At 43.6% G+C, this 14,645-nt stretch overlaps 1 protein-coding gene across 2 annotated transcripts in view; it reads left to right on the forward strand.

The window, feature by feature from the left end:
• The window catches only part of NCKAP5 (NCK associated protein 5), a gene marked incomplete at its 3' end in the record, with an annotated part of 888,017 nt that overhangs the window by 669,108 nt on the left and 204,264 nt on the right, over positions 1-14,645 (forward strand). For both annotated transcript variants that reach the window (XM_080669006.1, XM_080669007.1), the window contains exons 7-8: positions 3,683-3,755; positions 13,128-13,162. In XM_080669006.1, the coding sequence (XP_080525132.1) occupies positions 3,683-3,755; positions 13,128-13,162 (108 nt within the window). The remainder of the gene's footprint in view (positions 1-3,682; positions 3,756-13,127; positions 13,163-14,645) is intronic.

Here is a 14,645-nt window from a genome sequence, read left to right on the forward strand (position 1 = left end):
AAATTCCTGTAAGTAGAAAAATGAACACCAAGTACTCACAGAACTGTCTGTAGCTTGTGCGTCAGAGGATGGCAGCAGAGGGTGTGGGGAAAGCACTCCCAGAGGAGAAGGTCCCACGGCACATGCTCAGTACTGACTACAGGTGCAGACGGCTGGCTCCCTGGGCAGCTCTGGGCAGGGTGGGCCAGTGTGAGGCCTGAGTAGCTGTCAGACAGACCATGTTCTGGAGAGAAGGAAGCAAAGAGAAAAGGGGAGGTAGAGGAAGTGCCATTTGGAAATGTGTTTGTGAAGAAAAAAAGGAAGAGGGGAAATTTTATGATGGTATAGAAATAAGTAGAAGTATAACACCAGCCTCCCCAATCATCATCTATTAAGGAGGCTAAAACAAGGGAAAGGGCAAGAGTGAAAGAATAGCATGTGACCGTGATTTTCTCAGACAAAGTAGAAAGAATGCAAGTAGGAAGTGGGTGGAAAAGGGAGAGAGAAAGTGATTGAGGCATATGTAATAGAAGGGAGTTAAGGGACATGACTTTAACTAGGTAGTCACAACTCAAGTCAGACAACAAAAGGAGTAAAGAACCTGAAGAGTGGCTGTAAATGGGGTTGTGGGAGGGATACCTTACGGAGTGCACCTTTCAGTGTGGTTTTGACTTTTACAATCGCGTTAATGTTTTTTTTCCATGATCAAAAACAAAAATACAGCCAACAAGAAGAGGAGAGATTAGATTTGAATACTATCAGAAAAATGTAAGTGAACTGAATTTCAAATACTAGTAAATAGCATAACCACACTAATGTTTTGGGGCAGTGGTCGGCAAACTGCGGCTTGCAAGCCGCAGTTTGCTGCTCTGTTGACTAATGAGTTTGCCAACCACTGGGATAGGGGCTTACTCACAAGGAACAACAACAGCTTGTAATTATTGGAATCAAGAGTCTAGGTCAGTGGTCGGCAAACTCATTAGTCAACAGAGCGGTAAACCGTGGCTCGCGAGCCACAGTTTGCCGACCACTGTTTTGGGGACCCAATCTAGTAATTGTTGAACACATTATTTTCATTATGTAACTTCATTCTAAAAAAAGTTGTGAATTCTTTTTAATACTGTCTTTTGTGGTTAAAAATTGTGTATGCATTGTAGGATTGAAGAACTGAGTATGATCTTGGCAGCCCATGTTCTAGAAAAAAGAAGATACAAGTAGGAAAATAGGAAAAGGAAGAATTGTTTGTTCTGGGGTTGAGGGGTGTGTGTGTGTGTGTGTGTGTGTGTGTGTGTGTGTGTGTGAAGGAAACAATGACTCCTCTGTAGCAACTGACACACGTTAACACCAGGTCTTAGTTTCCAAATGGCATTCACCGAGGAAGCAGGATTCCTTGAGGAAATGGTCCATTTCAGGGATGGGGCAAGAAAAACGCAAATGCACCTGAAACATTTCCATGTGCCAAAAAAGGAAGAAAACATTTTTAACTAATGAAACAGGTCAAAAGGACACAGCATGATGGGGTTCACCTTCCCAAAGGGGGGCAATGTGATCATCCAAATAAATACTGACAGTAATAACTTCTGACCCTTTCAATAATATAAGAATGTAATTACTCATATTAATAAATGATTAGGAAAAGCAGTTTATTTTGATTAACTGAAAACTCAAAAATGTAGGTGGAGAAATGATAGAAACCATCATTTACAAACAAAGTTATCACTGATTCAGGGAAGACTCATAGGTGGTTGCTAAACTCAGGCGATGATGAACGTTTGATGAAGACTAAGCTCTTTTCATCACCTCAAAGTACCTCCCCATGGTTTACTTATTAATTGTAAAGGAAAAGAGAGTAACTTCGCAGTGGAGATATTTGGCAGCTCCCACCTTAACCTAGTGATCAAAGTTAACTTGTCCAATGAGAGGACGTGTGAATATCGATGAGTCCATGATGCACTGAGAAGGACCCAGCATCACCTGAGCTATCCCTGCCAGGTGTGCATGAGGAAAGTTGAAACAGATCCAGATTAGGAACACTCCAGAAAATAACGGGCCTCTACTTTTGAAAAAAAGTAAGGAGGGAGGGAGAGAGAAAGGAAGAGAGAGAGGAAAAGAGGAAAGGAGAGAGGGAGGGAAGGAGGAAAAGAAGGAAAGGGTGAGTCAACAGCATGAAAGACAGGAACTATTTCAGATTAAGGGATTCTGGACGAATGACAAATAGATGCAATGCATGATCCTGCATTGAACTCTGAACTGGAAGAAATGTGCTATAATGACATTATTGGGACAGAGGATGAAATTGGAATAAGGACTGTAGATTAGATTGTGGTACTGTATTAATGTTATACTTCCTGACATTGAAAACTAAATTGTGTTGTGTAAGAGGATGTCTTTGTTGTTAGGAAATTCATAGAAGTATTTAAGGCAATAGAGCATCATGTTTGCAACTTGCCCTCAAGTTGCAGGGAAAAAAAATGAAAAAGAATGAGATAGCAAAATGTTAACAATTGGTGCATCTGAGGAAAGAGTAGCAGTTCATACTATTCTTGCAAATTATCTGTGTGAAATTATTTCCAAATATAATTTTTATAATTTTTTATAATTTTTAAAAATAATTGATAGGAAGAAACTATAAGGAAAACATGTTGGTCTATGCACCACCTAAAAAGTATACCATAATTTTGAAATAATTATTTCAGAACTCCATACCCCCCTCCCCTGTCAGGGAGGTTGTGGGGAAGGGGCTAGTAGAGCCATGAGTGCTAGGGAAGTGAGGTGGGTGGGTGGGTGGTCACGGTCGCAGCCATGAGGATGAGTAACTTGTACAATTTGAAAGTCAGGCTGGGCCAACAGTGATAGAAGTGGATCCAGGCCACAGGATGCAGAGGGCAGTTCTTACGCCACCATGGCATGATCCCCCTACCATCTAACATGCATATTCAGATTGATCTTCCCTTAGTATTCCACATAGTAACGAGTGACCATATTTCACCTAGTGACGTAGAGCAAGCATGTCAAACTCGTGGCCCCTGGGCCACAGGCCTCATTTATTTGGCCTGCGTTAGCCTTTGAGTTTGACACGGTTGGTACAGTAATCGATATAGCATTCAGATACACACATGGCTCCGAGGGGCAGAAAAGCAGTAATTCTAAAATGAGAGAGATACAGGGAGAAGGACACTTAAGCATAATCCAATTCTTAAATTTCTCATTGTATTCTTAAGTTCAAAAGTCATTTATAAACAGGAAAAACATGTTTAGTTTGCATTTGGAATCACACTTTGGTGAGTTTACCTGAGAGTCTTCTCTGTGGTCTACACACATAATGGGTCATGAAGCTGGGGCAGGTGCTAATGAAGTGGATTAAGACATTTCTGACATTTACAGTTTCATAGGATGAAATGAACATTATAATCTTTCTATAGGACACTCTCCCATCAAGCCCTCTGCCATGCTGGCTTCTATGCGTTCAGCATCTCAGGGTCACAGTTCTTTAGGTGGGGGGATGTATTTTGGTGACGCATGAGGCTAAGACAGAAGTCAGCCCTGAGATATTTACAATGGTACTCAAAGCACACTCGTCAAAGGCTCTCCTCAAAGGTTGCTCGGATCCTGAGGAGGTCTGTGGAGTGGCTGTATTGACTAGGTTGTCAGGTAATACAACGCTTCATTGATTCATTTGTATTATTTTTGTTTCTTGCTGCAGGCAGAGAATTCAGCATTGGCTTTGGAAAATGAGAATCAAAGGGAGCAGTATGAGCGATGCCTCGACGAGGTAAGTGGGAGGGAGAGCTCCATGATGAAGGGCTGCGCCATTTAGAATTTCCTTCATGAGATCCTAATGTATGTCCATCTCAGCCTCCGCAGGGCAGGGACATTTTGTCCTCTGAAGGAAGGTTGTAAGCATGCATAGTGAGAAGGAAGCTCAGTCACTCTCTCCCCCTCCCCTTCCCTCTTCCCTCCTCTCCCTGTTCCACTGTACAGGCATCTGTGAATTCCTTCCGTTATTGTTTAACATTCTTGGGGCACAGCTGGGTGTGCCTGCCTGTAGGATGAATTCCTCTGTCCAGCAAGTACGAGCCCAGCCTTCATTCAGTTCAGACAGGATGCCATTTCTGGAAATTCTAAGCCCCATAGATTGGGTGGGGCGATGCGCGCAGTTATCAGTCAGAGTGAAAGTATCAGCATAATTGAGAACACACCAGGAGAGAAAGGGACAGGAAGGAGAAAATTTGAGTGGAATGGAAGGAGACAGGGCCCGTGCATGAGTAAACTTGTGAAATGTTATTTGATGGTAATGAAGAGATGAAGGCAGAGATGGTGGGCGTTTCGGAATTCCTGAGAGGTGAAGGGGGAATTGAAGTTGTGGGCCGGGCCTCATCCTCCCACACACCCCTGTCAGGGAGTCTGCTCCTACTGTACCCTCCAGTGGGACTGGCCATTCGCCGCACCAACAAGCTCTCGTATGAGATTTGTTGGTGATCAGAGTTATTCATCTAATGGGATGACTTTCTTAGTTGTCTGCCCAATGCTGTAAACTTGCACATGTCCTTCTAGGAGGTTCAGTTTGACAGTTGTTATGCTATAGCTGACACAGATGTTAAGAAAATAAGAAAACTCGGTTTCACTGGCCTCCATGACCATACCTGTGGAAATGGCACCATATTTGTCTTTTCTTCCTCGCTAAGAATTGGGCAACCTTTCCAACAAACTCCTCTTGATCTTTCTTTTCCCTGTCCTCCCCCAGACAGCACCCCCAAACCCAGTGTCCCATAAGGTGATGGGTGTACTGTAAAGAACACAGGCTCAACCCCCAGTTCTGAGGTCATCACCACCATACCCTAATCTCCTCCCCTCACACTGGCAGCGGCCCCTCCTCAGAGTCCCCTGTGCTGGCGTTTCCCAACCCAGTGATTCCTGAAGGCTCACCCTGGACCAGCAGCATCAGCCTCACTTGGGAACTTGTTAGACATGCACATTCTCAGGCACCACCCAGGCCTGTGGGATTAGATGTGAGGGGCCTGGCAGGTGATCTGTGTCAGCAAGCCTGACAGGTGGTACAGACACACCCCACAGCCTGAGGGCTGTCCTCAGAGCTCAGGCCACTTGGTATTACATTTACTATATGTGGTAAAGGGATATCAAAAGGTCCCCAGAAAAAATTCAATTAGCATTTAATATTCTAATTGTTTAATATATGCAGCTCAAAATGGTGTATGCATTTCTCTGTCCTGTCAGGCCTTAAAAAGGCTCAGCAATCTCTACAACGTCCAAAGGTAAAGTTGGCATAAAAGGGAAAATGACAACTCAGAGTCACGTGAGACCAGCTTGGCACTTCTCACCCCTGTTCCCCAGGTTCTTAGTCCAACCAGAGTTTAGGGCAAGAAAGGTCAAATAGATCCAAGGATTTTTAAAGGGACAGGTATTGTCCTTGGGTTGCATGTATTGAGCAGCAAAGCTTTACTTTAACCTCCTGCACAGAAAGTTCCAAGGAGATCTAATCTGTATTCAGAAATCAAATTCATGTGAATCACACCACAGTAACGTCTTGTCACAATTCCCCTGCAAGTCACCCCTCCCCAGCAATCCAAAAGCTTACAGCGTTGCTTTAAGGAAATTTGTGTTCCCCATGCGTGCATTCTCAGGGTTTCATCAGAACGTGTTGGCAAAACATACGTTTTCACCCACAAAATCATTTCACAGAAAGTTTTCACTGAAGACAGGATTTTCTAGAGGGAGTGCTCCTCTGTTCTTAATTGCAAACATTAGCTGTTGCCAAAGAGGTGATTTGTAACAAAGAAGCACCTTTGAGCAATACGAATGTTTTGTATTCGTGAATGCAGGCCCCTGATTACACATGCCAGTTGTTTTGTAACTAATTGCATGAAGGTAGGCAGTCCATTTCCATGCATTGTAAGAGAACACTCTCAAAGGGATACTTGGATGTAGTAATAATGCCAACTGGAAATTCTTTTCAAGGCTGTTTATCCTAATTAGACAAACTAACAAGGTAAGGTCTCCTGTAAGTTATTTCCTTGCTAGTAGGTTTCAAAAAGCATGCACAGATGGATAAAACATAAATTTGAAATGTTCTTCAATCCATTTTGCACTACTTGTTATTTTCTGGGAAATGAAGGCTATATTGAAGACTTGGGGAGAACACTTGGGAGTCAGAAATTCCTTCTGTGTGTTCTAATGAATGGGTGTGCTTATTCAGAAGAAAACAGATCCACATCCCTGGAGACACACACACACACACACACACACACACAGAGAGAGAGAGAGAGAGAGAGAGGCTTGCTAGGCAGGCACTTGCACACAGGTGCTCACAAGCCAGTGCACGCACATGCTTCACCACTTCGCCATCATCTCTGCTGCTACCTGGCTCCTCATCTCCTCACCTTGAAACACAAAGGCAAAAAGGCAAAGCCCAGGGCTGATCTTGAACTTTCCCTGGGGGATCAGGTGGTAATGTCTGAATCTAAGGTCTTCATCTAGTTGTTTGACAGACAGGTTTACAGGCAAGCAGTGAATTGCCTTTTGTTCTCAGTATTGCTTTGACTAATTCCTTTAAGTCCAACTCCTTCCCATGTAGAAAAGTGTAATGGCACATAAAAAATAAGTAAGACAGCATCTCCTCAAACCGCTGCCTTGCATTTCACTTGTGTCCTACACAGCTTTACTGGAAGTCAACTTCCCCCCAGGCCCTAGGGTGCCTCCAGCTTAGCAGAAGTGAGGGGGTGGTTAGTCACAGGAATGATGTGAGGGGAGCTGACGGGGAAATGGGGTGCCCTGGGGACTGAGAGAGCACACAGCACAGTCACCAGGGGGCAGGATGAGTGGTGGGTGGGACGGGGCAATGCAGGGAGGAATTGAAAGGGATCTTTAGCAGAAGAAGCTGGAGTAGGTGACTCTTGGGATCTAGAAGGGCATGTGGTTCTGGCTCTGACCTGCCGGTTGGACTTACCTGGGGAGCTTTAAAAATACTGCTGTCTGGGTCCCACCTCAGAGATTATCTGATTGTGGATAGAGTGACCCCCCACCCCCCGCCAGGCATTAAAGTTTTTATAGTGTGTGGGGTGGGGGTTGAGGGGGTAAAATGTTCAGCCACAATTAGGAACCACCACCCTCAGGCTCTCTGAATGCTGTGCCTTAGGGAGCATTTTTAGAAAGTTTCCATGAGAATGCTTCACTAAACTTGGATGTGATGGAAGAACAGCAGACACATGTGGAAACGAGGCTGTTTCCAATTCCCCAACAGTAAGCAGACACAAAGCCTATTTCAGTGCTTACCAGTATGTCTGGGCCCTTCCCTGTCAGAAAGATGTGCGGTGATTGCTGCAAATGCAGGTCATCAGACCCCACTCGGCCCTTCCAAGCAGAAGGAGGGCTGAGGGCATTGGCAGTGTCAACACCTGTCCCTGGCGAGGCTTTTGCACACAGACGCAGGAGAACCTGCCTCCTTCGGACCGTGGAGTTGGCCAGGTTCCTGTTCCCTCGGGGAGGGTGCTACCGTGGAGCTCTTCCTGGCTTCCGGATGCCTGCACTTCAGAGCACAAGGGCAAATGAGGCCTTTAGATGTAGTTCAGACAAAGAAAAAGTGCTAGCACTCGTTTTAAACCCAGGCTAGATAAGGCAGAGGGGGGTTGTGAAGAGTAACTCTGAGCTTTTCCTCTGATTCCTGTTCTGTACACCCAGACTGGGGTGTGGACTCATAAGCAGCACACTCTTGTGGTATATCCCACATCCAGGCCCTATGTCATCTTTAACATCAGTGTCTCGATAGATGTAGGGGAAGATTGCCGGGAACCAATTTCAGCATGTAATAATTACAAGAGTTTCACCAAAAGGTTGGTGAAGCTTGGGTGGCTCAACAAGGGTGAGCCACATATGTAATTTACCTGTTGGAAATGGCTAAATGGCACTTCCGCCAAACCTGAATAGGATAATTGTTAACTGCCAGACAGCTCAGGGCATTCTATTGCCTCCTGTTGTCCAAACACCTGAACAGCTGTAGGCTATTCCCCAAACTGACAATGCTTCTGTACCCTACCCTTTGAAACCTTACCCTTTGAAGTGTATATCTCCACCTTGCCTTAGGACAAATTGTGTTAAATAAATAGCACAGGGTCCTTAGACAAGGAGAGTCTTTCAGCTCCTTTAGCTGAAGATCCTCTGACCCCCAATGCCTTTCAAAATGATCTTTTGTCTCCGGACTCCTTCTTAATCATCTAAGCATAGCTCCTTTCTCCAGAATGCTGAACCCTTTGTAAGCCTTGGAAAAGAACCCCGGCTATGGCCCCTGCCTGGGTCGGATGCTCACTTCATGAAAGGATCGTGACATCAACAGAAATCTGCTTCTTATGCCTGCCCCAGACCCCAAGCACATGGGGCAGCACCTATGGCCTAGTCCCCATTGTTTCTCCAAGACCCAGCACCACTCTTGGCTCATACTTGGTACTTAATGCATGTTCATTGAATGACTAAATGAATGAATGGAAATGAATTTCCACATTAGTTTTCCCTGGAATACCACATATATGTTTAAATGAGTTTCTCCCACTCCCAGTATTTTATAGGATTTTTTAACAGGGTAAATAAATAATATAGGTGCTTACTAATTTATATTTACACATTCATAGTACACACACGTCATCCCTTTCCAAATAAAATCCCTTATTCTAACTGATGAGCTGAAATTGCATTTTATTCTCTAAAGTTTGAGTGACTTAGTGCAGACTTAACATTTACGGGCCAACTACTTTATATCAGGAACTGTCCGAGGGGTTTCCCTGGTTATGTCCATCACCCCTTGTGTTTTTCACAGTGTAGATAGGAGCTGCCCTTCCCTCCCTGTACATGTCATGTTAGTATATCTTCAACATCAGCAAGGGCAGTACTTGATTCCGAAGCTTTCCTGTGATGGCCCAGAGCTCCTCAGGACAATAGGTCAAGCTAAAAAGCATAGAAACCTTCTCCAAAGCACGTTTTCCAGAGCTTGTGCTTTTTCACCCAATCACTAAATCACCTCACTGACCTGACCCTGGCTTGGCATGATACACCGGCAGGTGCAAGGATGGCAGTGAGACCACCAGGTGAGGAGAGGACTGCCAAAGCCTTCCCCCCGCCCCCACATCCTCCCTCCCAAACCCCCTCCCCGACCCCAGCCCTGGGCCATCTTCCTGAAGTGCTGAGAACCGGTTCCTTCTCATTCAGCCTCGGGGACTGCTTTGCAATGAAATAACAACTCCACAGCCCTGCCCCCTCCTCCCTCTGCCCACCCCTTGCAGGTGAATGCTGGGAGGAATCCTGACCCCTGGGAGCAACAGGGTGGAGGAGCAATGACCTGTGTGTACCAGCAGGTGTCAGGGGAACTGGCTTGTCTGAGATCTTACTGAGGACAGAGAGGCAGACCTGGGGCCTCTTCTTGGCATCCCTGTCTCACCCACAGCCTTGCTCAGCTCCCAGAGTAAAGCAAGATGCTGTCCACAGAGAGCCTGAGGGAGGTTGTAAAACAAGCCAGAGGCCTGGGAACTGTCAGCTTTGCTCAGCGCATCTCAGATTCCCCTGGGCAGCCCAGCTGCTGTTCTTCCTTTCTTTGCAGAAGAAAGCTGTCAGGTGACACTGAACGTTATTTGTTCTCATTAGCTGAGCCTGCGGGTGTGTGATTATTTGCAACCCAAGCACTGAAAAGTGAAATGCCATGATGGGGACGGGCCATCCAAGGGATCATCTTGTGACCTATTAGAGGGCTCAGGCTCCAGACCAGGGTTCTGTTGATGCATCAGGGAAGCTATGCAGTTAAAAGTAGTACCAAAACCCAGGCGCTGTCTTCATACACAGTACCCAGGAAAGCACTTGTACCGCCTGCCCACTCTTTCGCAAAGAGCCTGCGAGTCCTTCTGGGTAATAAATCCCCATGTCAGTAGGTAAAGAAAGAATGCACTCTTGTATCTCTGTTCAATTTTCAGGTAGAACAAACAATTGCCCAACGTACAGGCCAGGAGGAACTGTGTCAGAGAGAGTCTTTTGAGCCTGTAGGGCAACACACTTGATTGCAAAGACAATGGGCTGGTGCAGTGAGGACATTCATTTCTGTCTCCTGGTAAATCGTGTGGAGAGCTGCTTTATGCGGCCACTGTTCCACAGACTGGTTTAAGTGAGGGACCAATTGGTAGAAGAAAAGAAAATATTGGTATCGGGCAGTTTTATGAGAATGTAAATCAAATCCAAAGTTTGAGATCCAAAAGAATTAAATTATTGATGGTATGAATTAACTTTGGTACATTGTTCCCGCTTCAAGCAGCGTGACTAGTTCAATTCTTCAGTGTGTTTTATTTGCCAAGAATAAAGAAGATGATATATAGTTTGACTTTAACTTCTCAGTTACTTACAAATTGGAATGGATATTTAAAAATTGAAAGATTTTCAAGATTATGCTATTGGTCAATTTGTGTAAGCTAACTATCATCTATCACCATTGTGATCACGTGTAAATGAAATGATAAAGGAAAAAGAAAAGGTACCCGTTAAGGAAAATATGGTTTATTTTGGTCTATTCTAGTTCTTGGGTACGCTTCTTTAACTTGGTCTAAAAGAAATACCTAAGAATATGTTTTCTTCAAAACTATAGTTTCAATAAAAGGCTTGTCCTTTTTACTTAATGTCAAAAACATAAATTTGGAAAGGATTCTGATGGGAAAAAAATCCCTCTCGTGCACACAATTCAACTAGTCATTTATAGGTAATCTAGCCATGCACTGCTGTTGTGTGAATGCCTCCTAGCCACAAGCTGATGGCAGCCTATATTTCAATATTCTATGAGACTTACTGGTAGCAAGCTGTTGTTAAGAATGTGCTGTTCTATCAATATTGAGTTAAGAAACAAAGTCCCTGAAAACATTCTTCCCACAATCTGTCCCACTATCCTAGACAGGAATACAAGCACACACAGTTCAGCATGGCCGAAAATAAATGTTACCAAGAGAAAATGATGAAAGTGTATGTCTCTGCCTTTGGTTGAATGTGAGAAATACCAAAATGATTATATGCTTATCACACTGCGACATAATTGTGTTCTTGCCGACTTCCTACCAGCTGTGCACCCTCTGAAACCAAGACACACATCTAGTCATCCTGCTTTGCAAGTACTCTACAGATTTATATTGAACAAGTGAGGGATGATGCAATGAATGGAGAGAAGTACCTGATACCTAGGATAGTTAAGTGTTCTGACTTGATCTTTAATGTTGTCAGGTTCAGTTATCACACTAAATGTTCATGTAGTGGCTGAAAAATATCACATAATTTACCTGTCTACCTTCATTTTATCAATAGAAGCCATATTAGGTACAAAGCTTCAAGGTTATGGTGAAGTTTAGTAAGTGATTTTTTTGTGTGTGTGAAGTGCTTTTGAAATATGCAAGAGAAAAAAGAAATTTCAGTACAAATAGATGTAGAAATTTTTAGTGGTTATTTGGAGAAAATCCCAGATCCTTGAAATACCAGGGATGTTATTGGTTTTACATGTGGCCTTTTGCTAGAATTGTGGCCACTTTTAAGCCGGTTATTATAAGGGAATGGGATTACCAAATTGGCTTAGGTTAATCGAGACTCACCTCATTGGGCTGAGAGGGGCCTAGTTTCACTCAATGTCCCAAGCTGCCCGATACCCGAAGATAATTAGAGTTCTGGTAATATATTATACTAGAGGCCCTGTGCACGAATTCATGCCCCAGTGGGGTCCCTCGGCCTGGCCTGCGAGATTGGGCCGAAACCAGCTCTCCAACATCTCCTGAGGGTTCCCAGATTGCAAGAGGGTGCAGGCCAGTGCATGATCAGGGCCAGGGAGGGACGTGGGACATTGGCCAGCCAGGGAGGGGCTGCGGGAGGGTTCCAGGGTGTGTCCAGCCCGTCTCACTCAGTTCCGATTGGCCGGACCCCAGCAGCAAGCTAACCAACCAGTCAGAGCGTCTGCATCCTGGTGGTCAGTGCCTGTCATAGCAACTGGTCGACTCGTTGACTATCTGCCCCCTGGTGGTCAGTGCATGTCATAGCGAGTGGTTGAGTGACCTTAGCATATCATTAGCATATTGCGTTTTGATTGGTTGAATGGCTGACCGGTTGACCAGACACTTAGCATATTAGGCTTTTATTTTATAGGAGGATTTGGTTTTACATTGGGAGTAGCTCAAAATAACAGAGGCTATTATATTTCCCTCTCAAATAGAAGTGCAGAGATAGTGCAGCTCCATGCATCATAAAGACCAGGTTTATTTTATTTTCCTGCCCAACTATATTTAATATGTGACTTCCATTGTCAAGGTGGCTGCTGAAGCTCCAGCCATCACTTTCATATCCCAGACAGAAAGAAAGCGGAAGAAGGGTGAGCCTCCTTCTTCTTAGAGACTTTCTACTGGTATAAGCCCAGGAAAATAGTCTTCTTATAACTCATTGGCCAGAAGTTTGTCACAGAGTGACAGTTACAAAGCAGGCTGGGAAATGTAGTTTGATATGCCCAGTCAAAAAATTAGGGCTTTTTAGTTAGGAGGAAGGGGAAATGGATATTGGAGTAAACAACTACTAGACTATTACAGGTAGCAATGACAAAAGGATGGCATAAATGTGACATGGAGGAGGGAAGTAGACTGTACAGGAAACAATGGGTTGTCCCTCTTCTCCACCATTCAGTCTGTCTCTACTGCAAGTACTTCTATGCAGTGAAATAGCCCCACAGCAAAGGAATAGAAAGGAGACACAAAGGACATTGTAAATCAGCAAAGTGTAGAAACTGTGTACAGATAATTAGGATCCTGTTTTGCACTCTACCATTTTTTTAGCCTTCTTGCAGTACTTTACGTGTGAAAAGATATTATTTTTCCAAATATGGAAATGTGAAAATCAAGGTATGAACGATCTTTCCAGAATAACTGTCTTAATTAGCAACAAGGTCACCTTTGGAAAAAACAAACTATTACCTAGAAGCGTAGGCTTATTATGAAAAGAATCAGTCTCCTGGAAGTAGAGGACAGAGGCAAATGAGGAGCTAATTAGCGACAGTAAGCTGTGGGAAACTTACTGCTAAATTAGAATCCATGAGTGTAGCCTCATGATTATACTGACAACTCTTTTCTTTATTTTTTTAAAGGTAGCCAACCAAGTTGTTCAGGCTCTACTCACTCAAAAGGTAGGTCACTTTCTGGCTTTCTTATTTTCAAAGTACCTATGTGAATAGGTGGGAACTCGTATTGTCAAACTAGGAAATTGTGATTGATAGATGCAATACTTTTCTATTTATTCACTTAGGTTAAAATTGTGTGTGTATTAGATGGTGTATGGAGTGACATCAATGAGGAACAGAATCATAACATTCAAGCTCTCGGTAAAGTAATAGGAAGCCTTTTGAAGATGAAAGATTCCCAGGTACCCAGATGAGTAACAGACCTATCATTTTCACTTAGCAAATGCAAACAGTGAACAGGTTTGTGGATCCCTCCAATTCCTGTAAAACAAACAGCCTCTTACCGACAGCATTAATAGAAGCCAGGCATTTAGCAGGAGATCTTTGAGGTTATGGAATCTATTTAGTTTCTCTGGGCCTCAGTTTCTCTTCTATAAAATAGGGTAGCAACACCCACCTCCCAGAACCGCTGTGGTCCCTCTATGAAAGGAAGCATGGAGAGCAGTTCCTGTAGTGGTGGAAATATGAAATAAATGATGTATTATTCTATTTGTCAGTGACCCCTTTATCAAGCTAGGGGGAAAACAAATGGTAATGTCTATGCCTGTGTCTTTCCTGCCCCCCTATTCTGTCCTCAGACAATATGACATAATGTTATTGGGTCAGAGTCAGTAAATACAGGTAATTGCCCAAAGTTGGTTGGTGAATTTTATTGACCCTTTCCCATCTCTTTCCACAGTGCTTCGCAGAGACTAAGTTCTAGCTCCTTCACATTTCGTTTATTCTATCACTTCTCTGTGAGGTGGAGACTTCCTCTAGAAAAGGAAATCTTAGATTAAATCTTATTCAGGAGGATGTGGCCAATGAGAGCAAAATATTTTATGACATTTTGTTTTTCAGTTGAAAATAATTGTATTAGGGGTTGACCATTTCTCACGGACATACTTAAATAGTATTTTAAATTTACATTACAGAAGCATGATGATAATAGTTTTTGTTACACTTTCTCCCACAACTACTTCTGTCAAAATATCATGTTTCCTGCTACAAATGATTTTAACTGCTTCAGGTTGTACATTAACATCACATAGTGTAGTGAGATGTCAGTATACTTATGTAAAGTTAGAAATAGGTTTAATTTTGAATTACAGAGATCCCAAATAATAGTGGCTTAAATAAGCTACCATGTTATTTTTTTCTCGCATCCAAATCCACAGGTAGGCAGGACAGGGCTGTATGGTGACACTGCTCCATAAAGTCCACAGGGTCCCTGTTATCCCTGCCTTCTACTTATTCAGTGAGATATGGCCTCCATTCCCAAGGCTACTTTATGGGCCAAAATAGCTGCTCTGGCTCCAGTCATCACATCCACATTCCAGCCATCGGGAAGGAAGAAAAGCTGGGGAAAAAATGCAAAGGGTAAAGGGCACACACCAACTGTCTTTAAGAAATAGTTTCAAAAGCTTTCATATCTCCGTGCTTACACCTC

Source organism: Plecotus auritus, assembly GCF_963455305.1.
Source record: "Plecotus auritus genome assembly, chromosome: 5".
In the NCBI taxonomy this organism is placed as follows: Eukaryota; Metazoa; Chordata; class Mammalia; order Chiroptera; family Vespertilionidae; genus Plecotus; species Plecotus auritus.